Source organism: Epargyreus clarus, unplaced genomic scaffold, assembly GCF_041222505.1.
Source record: "Epargyreus clarus isolate Ecla_fem2 unplaced genomic scaffold, WU_Ecla_fem_2.2 ptg000014l, whole genome shotgun sequence".
NCBI classification, from domain to species: Eukaryota; Metazoa; Arthropoda; class Insecta; order Lepidoptera; family Hesperiidae; genus Epargyreus; species Epargyreus clarus.
This window is the reverse complement of record NW_027332222.1, coordinates 9,011,913-9,024,371: the sequence shown is the minus strand read 5'-3', so window position 1 is coordinate 9,024,371 and position 12,459 is coordinate 9,011,913. Positions and strand designations below refer to the sequence as shown.

Sequence of the window (12,459 nt, the reverse complement as noted above, 5' to 3'; positions counted from 1 at the left end):
TGGCGGTGCTGCCGGAGGCAGCAGAGTTTAACCACAGAGAGTTCTAGTACCTTCAATGCCATCTCGTACCACGTTCATACATAATGTATATTTATTGTATCAGACATAGACCTTGTGTTTTTCAATTTAGCAGAATTGTTTGTTCAAATATGTTTTAACAAAGACATTGTCATATTTCATACCAAAATACAATCTATCTGGAGGCACGGCAGTGCCTCCGCCAAGTCGAGCCAAAAGAAGCGGCACGGCCGTACCATACTTTTCCCGAAGCAATTCGGCCCATTTTTGACCCCCTGTAACTTCGTTGCATATAAAGCTAGAAGCCTGAATTTTCAGGAGCCAAGCAAGTATTGTATAGACACGGTGTATTACCAATTTCATTTAATTTGAACCAGTAGTTTAAGAATTACAAGTAGTCAAAGTTCGTAATTTTGTCACTCACTGACTGACCGATCATCAAAATGTTAAGGCACTTCTAGCAGACATAGAAGGTTAAGATTGAGAATACAATTAGTGTTTAGTATATAACTCACGGAAAAACTATAATATTTTGCAATTTCTTTCCGGTTATCTAGATACACCAACTACATAAAATAACTTTGTATTCTATATAAGTATATAGGATTACAAAGTTACATTTGCAGTTAATGAATCTGTGTTCCTGTCCGCGAAATGTACGAGTAGTAGGGGAGCCCATGATGCTTAATGGGAAGAAACTCGAGCGTCGTTTGGACCTATACGATTGTATAGATTACACTTTAGTGAGTGAAGAAAAGTTTGTATGATATTTTTCGATTCACGGTGGGAATAGCTTCTAGAGGATTCGAAAAATGTAAAAAAAATGAGTCAGACGGACATACTCAAGGCGCAGCAGAAATATGTTTATCTGCTGGTTTGCAGCCATACGAGAGGTAAAAATGGAGAAAAATAATTACACCAGTGCATTAGATTTTCAAAAGGGAATATTAAGTTACCCCAGATGAGTCGCCCATTCGAAAGACTGACGATTCGATTCGAAAGACTGTCAGTGTCACTCTTTGAAAATGCAAAAAATCGTTATCTTGACACACTCGAGGGCGTAAGATTATTATACAGGAAATTCCAGCTGATGTTTTACTTCTCATAACCCTTCATCTGACGATTTAGTGGAGGGGTCTTTTTATACCGACGATTTGAAAAAAAAATGTATTTTCCATAAAATTTGCCTTTTCCTTTAGCTTGTTATACACCATTACTTTCCAGGGATTCATGCTAATAAGTGACTCTATCAGATAGTGTATGTACATATTCTCTTTTTAAATGACTGTTTTTTCACTACATCAACGTGTGGTATAATTATGATGTTATCCGTTTTCTAGCATTATTTCCTTTATATTAAAAAAATAATACCGGGCTCAAGTATGTCCAGGTAACGATTTTTTTGCAACCTTATTACTCCCTAACGCCACCCTCAAATCGTCAGATTGTTATAAATTTATTGTTTACAGCATGTAATTAAGCTACTATAGATTTCACGATATTTTCCCCGTGCGAACCCCCCAAATGGATTGTTTAAGATACTCTATAGGATGTAAGGTATCTCCCATATCTTATCTGCCGCGTTCGAGTCACTCTCGAAATCCCCTCTTGGGCTCCCCTACTATTATTGGCGACGTCAATTGTTTTTATTCTCAAGACAAAAGAAGTTTTCAATTCCAACTTCAATTTAACTTCAATACAAATAATGGGTGAAACGCGAATCGAACTCGTACACTGAGGGTTCCGTACCAAAAAAACATGTGTTTTTTATATTTACTAATTGATATTATAGCAGCCATAGAATGCATTGTGAAAATGTCAACTGTAACACCTATTACGGTTCAATAGATAAAGTGAAAAACGCCAAAAAATAGCAGGTCCTTGTATGTTGTCCCTGTAGTTCCTGGACTAAAATAGGGCTACGATATCCCCTGCCTGTCGTAAGAGGCGACTAAAAGGGGCTTCCGGAGTTGGGAGTGGCACGAGTGGGAGCTCGAACCGTCCTATAAGTGTCCCCGGGAAGGACGGCGGTATGTGTGGTCGCATACCGTCGTGAACACCGGATAGTTTGGGAGGAGCGAAAACTGCTCCCCCAGGGCAGAGCTCGATCGGGGCATCGCGCTTGGAGGACTTCGGTTGCGTTACGTCGGAGTTCCCGGAGTTCTCCAACAAACATTGAGGACGGCCACCGGGGGGTTTTAGTGCGGTAAAAGTTATAAAGAAAAAAAAACTCTCTTTATTTGAAAGTTTTTATTTTTATTTTTAGTACTTGTTGTTAAAGTGGCCATCATTATACATATTCCGTAAAAAAATTAAGTTTCTATCTATTAAGGTTCCAGAAATAGGGCTCTATGTCAGACAGACAAACGGACAGCTTAGTAATAGGTTCCGTTTTTACCCTTTAGGTACGGAACCCTAAAAAGTAATATAATATCAAAAACATTCCGAATTTCTGACAAATGTCATGAGAATAAAACTATATGTTGCGGCTAATGTGCCTAATCAGTTAAAACGCAGATTAGCTTGCCCATTACATTTGGATTAAAGTACAAAACGAAGATTGTATCAATTTTCACCCCTTGACGTCGTTTCGTGCATGCCATGATGCGTCGTCGTGTCATGAATTTACGACAAACATTGCATATTTTCAAGAAACAATATCGCTTTGCGGCATGATGTCGCTATGTATCACGATACGTCGTTATGTCGTAAAAAGGCATATGTTTTAGCCCTAAGAACAAGTCTGAAAAGATGTTTCGAATTTTACTACATAGTTAATCTGCATATAATTATCTTCTAGCTAATCTTGAGACTAACTAGTTAATGTGTATGCTAACGTATTCTGCAATCTAACGGTAACATACACAAAATACAATAACTGTCGTGAGGTAAAGCAACTGTCACAGTATTATAAAATAATAATAAGTTTGTTTCCAAGGAAACAAATGTTTAGGCAAATTTCGCCCTTGTTGCGCTTAAATAAATGTCTGTATGAAAATAAGCATACATAATTATAAAATTTTACAAAGTTCACAATGTAAAATCCTTAATAACTTTTAAACGGATTACCCTAATTACACAATTCCTTTTGCCCTATCCGTTTTAGACCTAAACCTACCAAATAGCATTAAAGACAAACCAATATCTACACAAACAAAAAATCATGTTTTCAACTTACGTAATATTTGAAAAAAAAAATACACCCTCTATATTATTCCACTACCTCATAGTGTTGCTTATAAGGATAAAATTCTTGAAAGTAATGATAAATGACAAAGTAAAGGAAAAGCCTCATTTTTAAGAAAATTCAAATTTTTTCATAATTTTTTATGTTTTAAATCATTCGAAAGCGGACGTTTTGTTCTCCAAGAATTTATATTTTTATGTTCGACTTAGTTAAGGTTATTTTTAGGACCATTATATTAGATTTGTAAATTGCTATGCGTTTGTAACTTGCTATGCGTATGCGGAGTTTACATACAGATGTAAAGTTGACAATTTGCGAGAATGACTTTTTCGAGTCAAATCCGAGTGATTACTTAACAAAGAGATATTGAAAATCATATTCAACGTTATTACGAAGTTGTAAACAACGAAAAATAAGAATTTTCCAATTAATTAGTTATCTATTTTTATTAAAAAATAAATCCTCGGCGGGAACTTAGTTGCCAACCTATTACTTTCTCATACTAAGCCGTAAGTCATGGCCATAACATCGAAGAATTAGTTGATTAACCAACAAATTCTTCAATTTTATGACTTATGTATAGTCCTAAAGAATTATACATAAGTCATATGATATGTATAATTGTTGATATTTTGGTGGTTTAATAAAAATAAAACTGTTTTAGACACGGAAAAAATATACTTTTATTCGTGAAAGAAAATGTCTGCTACCGAGAGTTACAAATGACAGGGCGGAAGAAAAAAAAAATGTTGCCAACTAAACATACATAATTATTAATGCCAACCTAAGATGAGGTTGCGTTCTCAATTACCAACACTCCCTCCAGAACGCAAACCCATTTTACTTATACAAAACATATGTTTCTCAAATGTTACACCTTTTGTTAAATTATCTGCAACCATGTTACAACCGTTTACAAATAAAAAAATTACTTTACAATTAACAATATTCTCTCTGATAAAGTGTAATCTTATATCTATATGTTTAGTTTTAGGTTTATAACAGTCTGTAGATGCTAGTCTTATTGCACTCTGATTATCACTATAAATGTTTAATACACTATTACTACTATACAAGCCTTCGAGTTCAGCTTGCAGTTGTTGAAGCCATAGGGCCTCCTGTGTCGCCGCCGCCATTGCCATATATTCGGCCTCTGCCGTAGAGAGCGCCACAGTCTGCTGTTTACAGGAATTCCAGGATATGCAGCCTTTCTGAAAAATAAAGGTGTATCCAGTGCAGGATCTTCGGTCAAGAGGGTCACTCGCCCAGTCTGCATCACAGTACCCTGTTATATCTTTACTATCCTCCTTGACATAACATAACTTTAGGCTCTTGGTACCTTGGAGATATCTCAGGACTCGTTTTACTCCAAGCCAATGTTGAATTCCCGGACCATTACAGTACTGACTCAATTTATTCACTGCAAAAATAATATCAGGTCTTGTGACTTGTGCCAGATATAAAAGACAACCCACCGCTTCTCTATATGGAAAATTGCTATCTTCATTCTCAGGTTTCTTCTCAAATTTAGTATTCACCTCTATTGGAGTGCGTACTGGTTTGCATTCAGACATGCCAAAACGTTCCAATACTAGGTTAATATACTTCTCCTGGTCTATCATGATCATACCTGCTTGGCGATTTCTACTTATTTTAATACCAATACATTGATGAGACTCACCCAGATCTTTCATACCGAGTTCCTCTCTTAATTTTTCTTTAATATCTGTTGCTGTTTTCTTACTATTTGTAAACATCAACAAGTCATCAACCCAAACTGCAATGAAAAACATTATTGATTCATTCACATAAAAATAAATACATGGGTCAATTCTTGACCTTTTCAAACCAATCTTAATTAAAACACTATTCAGTTTCAAATTCCACTGACGGCTAGCTTGCTTGAGTCCATAAATAGATTTATGTAGAAGACATACTTGGGTATTCTTAGCATAACATTCTGGTTGTGACATGTATATCTCGGTGTCTATGTCACCCTGCAGAAATGCACTAACAGCATCCATCTGCATTATATCTAGATTATACTTAGTAGCTAGGGCAAGCAAGAATCGAACTGAGGTATACCTTACCACTGGAGCATAAACTTCATGATAATCGTTTCCTTTCTTCTGAGCACAACCCTTAATCACCAATCTAGCTTTGAAACGAACAATGTCTCCCTTCTCATTGGTTTTACTCTTAAACACCCATTTACAGGGCAAAGCCTTTTTGTGGGGAGGCAAATCTACCAGTGTCCAAGTTCTGTTACTGATTAAGGAATCATATTCCTCCTGCATTGCCTTTTTCCATTGTATGGCATGTGAGGATGATAAAGCTTCATCTAGAGTTTGAGGATCGCTCAAATTAAGTGCAGGGCAAAAATAACTCACATCATGTTCATCCTTCTCTGCATACCGGACAGCTCTACGCGGACGTAAGTTTACATTACGTGCTGGTGTCGACAAGTCAATTGTTTCTTCTGGTATGTAGGTTGAATCATCATTGTCACCCGACAAATAATCTTCACTCGATGAATGCTCAGAGTCGTTTTCCAATTCTGGTTTACAGGATTCTTCGGAAATCTGTATAGGATCACTCTCAGGTAATTACGGTAAATACACATTATTATCAAATTTTTGAACATTTTCTAAGAATATTACATCTCTACTCTTAATGACTTTATTGGTGTTCAGATCGAGTAACCGATATCCTTTACTAGATTCACAATATCCTACGAAAACAAGTTTTCTAGACTTAGTGTCCCATTTTTGGCGTTTTTCTTTAGGTACTTGGACCATAACTTCAGATCCAAAAATTTTTACATTAAATAAGTTAGGTTTCTTACCTGTCCACATCTCAATAGGAGTTTTGCCATCAACAGATTTGGTCGGAGATCTATTTATAATGTAAGCCGCTGTTGCCAAGGCCTCACCCCAGTATTGCTTGGACAACTGCGCATCAAACAACATACATTTGGCTCTTTCTACAAGTGTTCGGTTCATCCTTTCAGCCAGCCCATTCTGCTGAGGTGTATATGGAGTGCTTGTTTGATGTTCAATTCCACATCTACTTAAAAAACTTTGAAATTCTTTATTGCAATACTCCTTGCCGTTGTCTGACCGAATAGTTTTAATGGTTTTACCTAACTCATTTTCTACTTTGCATTTATATTCTTTGAATACAGCAAGAACACTCAGTTTGTCTTTTAACAAATAAACATGTACTCTTTTGGTGAAGTCATCAATAAAAGTAATAAAATACTTCATACCTCCCAGTGATGCTTGTTCCATCGGTCCACATAAATCTGTGTGGATAAGCTGCAGTGGGTGTGATGCTCTCGATCCAATATTATTAAATGGTTGTCGGCTCTGTTTACCTTCCAGGCAGGTAGTGCATGTGATCTTACATTTATTAACAGGCAACGGTTTAACTCCCTCGGCACACTCTGGCAACTTGTTAACATCAGAGAAGTTCAGATGTCCCATGCGTCTGAATTCTATTTTGTTCACTACCATTTATTAATAAATTAACCTTTCCCATACTTTCCACAGGTAGCGGTGTCTTACTGGCAACTGTTATGGTTGGTATCGGTGGGCTTGTTACATCATACATCCAGTCACATCTATTAGTCATGTGCATGGAAGCACCTGAGTCCACATACCAAAGGTCCGGATTCATTGTCTGTGAAGATGCTGAAAAAGCTGCAATAAAACTTTTATTATCTTCGGCTTTTATTATATTTTTCTTCTTCGGAGCACGACAATTCTTGGCTATGTGGCCATGCTTGTTACAATTGAAGCATCGGGGCCCTCTGTGAACCTTAGCTGTACTGTGATTCACTTGAATGACAGGCCTTTTAATGAAGAATGCTGCACTCTCTGAACGCTGAACTTCTTGTAGAAGTTTTGTTTTTATTGAGTCTGCACTGATCTTCATTCCAGAGCTCTCCAAACCCATGATCATTGGCTTATACGTTTCGGGTAAGCCAGCCAGCATTAACGTTCCAAGCCATTCATCATCTATACTGAAGTGGATATTCCTGAGCTTGTGCGCGGTCGACATAATCTTAGTCACATAGTCATCTACGTCTCGTGAACTGTCCAATGTACTTGTAATTAGGTCTCTCAGTAAGGCTACTTTCCTGTACAACCCGCTGTCGTCAAAAGCTTGTTGTAAACTCTCCCAGACTCCTTTACATGTAGTTGCGCTCTGTACATGTACATAATTTATTGGATCCAGCAATAGTATGAGTTTTGAATGTGCCTTAGTTTCCTTTTTCTTATCGACATTGGTTCCGTCAATACAGTCCCACAAATCTTCCAATTTGAAATAGGCTTCCACGGCGAATTTCCAAGTCACGTAATTGTCTCTTCCGACAAGTCTATCGATGTGAAATGGATTGTGGCTTATATTGGCCATTTTATAAAAGAACTTGATAACTTTTCACAAAATTATGACCTCGCCGCCTGAGTTTGAATCTGCAGTAATCACAATACGTCAGTCGGATTTTTATTTGTTCTAAACTGCGTTTGTACTTTTATAAACCACGCTCCGCTACCATGTTGATATTTTGGTGGTTTAATAAAAATAAAACTGTTTTAGACACGGAAAAAATATACTTTTATTCGTGAAAGAAAATGTCTGCTACCGAGAGTTACAAATGACAGGGCGGAAGAAAAAAAAAATGTTGCCAACTAAACATACATAATTATTAATGCCAACCTAAGATGAGGTTGCGTTCTCAATTACCAACAATAATCCTTAAGGATTAGTATGCCAAGGTATGAAAATATATGTATTTTCTTCAAAATTTTCCTTTTACTTTAATTTGTCACATAACATTACTCCCAGAATTTTATCCTTATAAGCGACACTATCATATAGTGGAATAATATAGAGGGTGTATTTTTTTTAAAACTGAACTCGTTCGATTCCCGGCTAAGGAAAAAGATATTTTAAAAACTAATGATGCAGTTATAGTTTTTATCCAAATCGGCCTCGTAACCCCTTTCAGCACTTTTCGCTAATGCACTTTTCGATATTGTTCGGTGAAAAATATGGTCTAGCTGAAAATACGAGTATGTATTATTAATATACTTTGCAAGTAATAATTTTAAAAATAACTACAGGTTGAATGCAGAAGACAAATACAGACTAATAATTTAAGTATGATTTCGTTATTGGTGAGTAAACTTACTGAAAAAGCATTTACTGTTAATTTCCGGAAAAACGGTTGCACTATTAGTAACTCTATAGATAATATCATCGCAACTGGCCACAACGTACATGGTATACATAAATTTAAACAATTTGTCAAATCACCGATATGTAATTTGACAATGTCAAATAAATATTGGCATAGAAGACTAGCCCGTACTAATCCGGAATATATGCGAATTTTAAAGAATATTGTGACTCGTCTTGATGATGTGAACTTTACGACGGATATGTCGACTAGTAAGAAACCATTTCCAAAACTCTGAACGTGAGCGAACGATATACTGGAGATCGTACATACAGGTTTATGTGGTTCCATGGAAGCTACTTCATTCAACGGTTCAAGGTACATGTTATTATTTATCGACGAATATACTCGAATGACACATGTTAATTTTCTCAAACATAAGAGTGAGACTTTACGAAATTTAAAAAATTTAAAGTTCGCGTTGAAAAGGCAACTAGCAAGTCGAACAAGTGTATGAGATCAGATGGTGGAACGAAGTTTTGTAATAGAGCTTACGATATTTTTTGTCAACAAATGAAATTCTACATCAGAAGGCGATATATAGTATATACCACCAAACAGAATGGTATGGTTGAGAGAGCTAACAGAACTATTATCGAAAAATCGAGAAGTCTATTATAAATTGAAGCGAATTTGAGCAAGAGCGTTAAATACTGTGATTTATATCAAAAACCGGAGTCCGACGAAGGCAGTGAAAGACCGCGTGCCACTACAAAAATGGTCTGGGAAACGAGTAGATATTACCCATTTATGCTTATTTGGATGTGCGGCGTATACACTTATACCAAACAGAAAAGACGAAAATTGGATGCAAAGTCAAAACCAATGATTTTTGTCGGATATTCATAAGAAGATATCGATTATTTAATACGAAGACACGTGAAATCACAATCAGTCGAGTTGTTAAGTTTTTAGACGATGTTTTTCCTGAGGATAACGGGAGTAATTCCAGTTGTCAAAATATTAACTTTTTCGAGTTAATTTATTGTCATGTTCGAATGAAAGTGATGATGAATGAAGAGAGTGCATGACTGATGCGGGTGTTACAGGTGATATAGGTGTACGTTTGCCTGCGGTAACAGATACAAGTGAAGTAAGTAATGTGACTAATGCTATGACGGATGTAAGCGAGTCTGAAGTAATGGAACGTGAATGTGTTGATATAAGTAATGATAGTAATAGGCGTTATCCTGTTAGAGAGAGGAAATAAACTGAATTTTACAACTTTTTAACATGTGATTTAATTTCGGAGTGTGGTCCTGTAATGGCCTGAGTGTAGGCCTGATCGTAATTTGTGCTAAAATAAAATCAAACTTGAATTCTTGTAGGACCTCCGCGTGATAGCATGCTTATAGATGACTGAGTGATTATTTGAGACCAAAAACAATGTATTTTAAAATTATTGCAAGCGTTTGGTATGTCCGTTTGTAAGTCCGTGTCAACTTCAATGGAGGTTGATTTGAAATAAACAAAAGGTAACTCAGATAGTAACAGTAGTCTACCGTGTCAGAGTTTAGAGATTCAACTATTTAGCCAGTTCCACGAAACAGTTATGTTTGGTAGTATTTTTGTAGAGTTTTGTTATAGGTGGGTAATATAGATAAAGGGGGCGTATTGTAAGAACCTTTTTAATATCAATTGTAATCTATATTACTGGTTGTGTATAAAATGATATTGTTCGGTGACTCAAGATTAAAATAGAACTTAATAAAAACGTGGTCTAGCGGAAAATATGTTTTATTAATATACTCTTCAAATAATAATTCTTACAATAACTACAAATATTGCCTACAAAAAAGAACGCTCGTTCTCGTAAGACAGTGAGGGGGCTTTAAAAAAATCTGTTGTTGACATTCAAGTAATAGAAGATTCCGGAAAGGAAAAAAGTAGGCATACCTACAAAAAGGAATGAGATGCCATCAAAAACACTGCTTGTAAAAAAATCCAAGCCTCGCCATTCAGCTCTTCCACCGTAAAAAGTCGTAAGATCCATGGAATCCAAGTCGGCTGATTCATACAGACTCTACTTAAGAGACCTTACGTCTTAAGGTATTATCTCACTATCTAACCTAACAACATCTCATGGGACCATATCAATATTAAAAATATTTTATGTTTCAAATAAATAGATTGGACTTGGCAATCGTAGTAATGTTACTCATGTGCTGCGATATGATGCGATTAAAACACAATGTGAACTGTTTGTGGTATCACCGCTTCTAGCAGCACCACCGCTAGATCAATTTTTGCGTCTTAAGCGCTGCTATGTTCTAGTTTCAAGAGTGCGGTAAGGAAGATATACTTTTCCGAGGCGTTCCAGCTTAGTCTGCTTCCTCTATATTATAAAAAAACAATGTATATCACAAGTATATGATGTATATTAAATTAAATTAGTTTGTTTAGTACGATTGCCAAATCCAATCTATTTATTTGAAACATAAAATATTTTTAATATTGATATGGTCCCATGAGATGTTGTTAGGTTAGATAGTGAGATAATACCTTAAGACGGAAGGTCTCTTAAGTAGAGTCTGTATGAATCAGCCGACTTGGATTCCATGGATCTTACGACTTTTTACGGTGGAAGAGCTGAATGGCGAGGCTTGGATTTTTTTACAAGCAGTGTTTTTGATGGCATATGTTTTAGCAATACTCTTTGCAGTAGTTGAACTCGGTTTTGTCAACTAAAATTAATGTCAACCGTCTGCGTTTGTATGAATAGACGCTATCTCCAAACTAATCTGTAAGTTATCATTATTAACAAATATAAGGAAAAATGAGCGGTTTGTTTTTATTTACATAAACAATAATTGTAGATCCCGATAACACGAAAGAGAATGTAAGACTATTGGTAACATGAGAACACGATAAGACAAAACATTAAGAGGACTATTGGTTAGATGAGATTGCAGCGCAACTCACTTGGCGAACTGCACCGAATTTGAACCACAGAGTGTAGGACCCTCCGTAGCTCGACTCCGACAGCACAGCTGCCACACATATATCTAATTAAACGATTAACGATTTTTTTATTAATTTTGAAGCTATAAAACCTGGTGGGAATTGTTAGTTTTTTTACCAAAAATCCCCACTAAGCTGAGTTACTTTTATTAGTGGGGATTTTTGGCAAAAAAAAATAACAATCCCCACTGGTAGGGATTTGTCGGTGGGGATTTTCGGCATAAACCATATATTTCTGCCTATACCAGCAGTGTTTAGCGCTGCTATGCTATGGTTTAAAGGGTGTGGTAAGGAAAACATATTTATCTGAGGCTTCCCAACTGACTCCTCTGGGGTAGAAAGTAGGAACTCATCTATTGGTAGGATACTTGTATTGGTTAAAGAAAAACGGATTGTAAAATAATAATCAATAATGTACGTTACAAAAATAATTATAATATTTACTATGGACAAGTTAACAAGTCCCTGTAGATTCAAGGCCTTTTGAAGGTTTTTCTCATGTCAAAAAAGGATGGGTTTAGATATGTTAAACTGTAACAGATAAGGAGCTAAACTAAATTAGTTGACCAGTGGTCGTCGGGCGCTGATCCCAAAGAAAAACTCATTAGCAGTATCATGCTTGTAGCTTGTGTGGAAGTCTAATTTTAATCTATTATTATATGAAATAAGGAGAGTTCTATCAATACCAACAGATTGATCGTCAGAATAATAAATTACCATAGAGTGCATCTATGCCACCAATACCTAGTTGCAAAACGTTAATAGTAGAGAGACAAGGGCGTCGCCAAGGCAGAACTTTTTGCGGAATTTTTGCACATAGAATTTTCATGAAACTAAAAGTACTCGTAATGTCGAATAAGACAGGTACTTATCAACACACTATTATTAGGTACAGTTCAATATTTTAGAGTTTATTAAAGTATCGTGGCATTAATTTCAGGCGTATCATAGATATTCCTTTTGAACGCAGAAAACGAGAGTGGTAAAGATACAGCCGCACATTTACCCCCAAAAGCTCTACAATGAAGTTAATAGTGTTAATGAGGCT

General features: G+C 36.1%; 1 protein-coding gene across 1 annotated transcript; it reads right to left on the bottom strand.

The window, feature by feature from the left end:
* Positions 1-4,839: 4,839 nt before the first annotated feature.
* Positions 4,840-7,931, bottom strand: LOC140747463 (uncharacterized). Its single transcript, XM_073079929.1, has 2 exons — positions 6,051-7,931; positions 4,840-5,762 (listed from the first exon to the last, which is right to left on the bottom strand). Exon 1 carries the CDS (start codon positions 7,622-7,624, stop codon positions 6,668-6,670), a length of 957 nt encoding a protein of 318 aa, XP_072936030.1. The 5' UTR covers positions 7,625-7,931; the 3' UTR covers positions 4,840-5,762; positions 6,051-6,667.
* Positions 7,932-12,459: the final 4,528 nt, after the last annotated feature.

What these genes read in the sequence shown, in the direction of transcription:
- LOC140747463 (XM_073079929.1), bottom strand. Translation starts at nt 7,624, where the DNA reads ATGGCCAATATAAGCCACAATCCATTTCACATCGATAGACTTGTCGGA.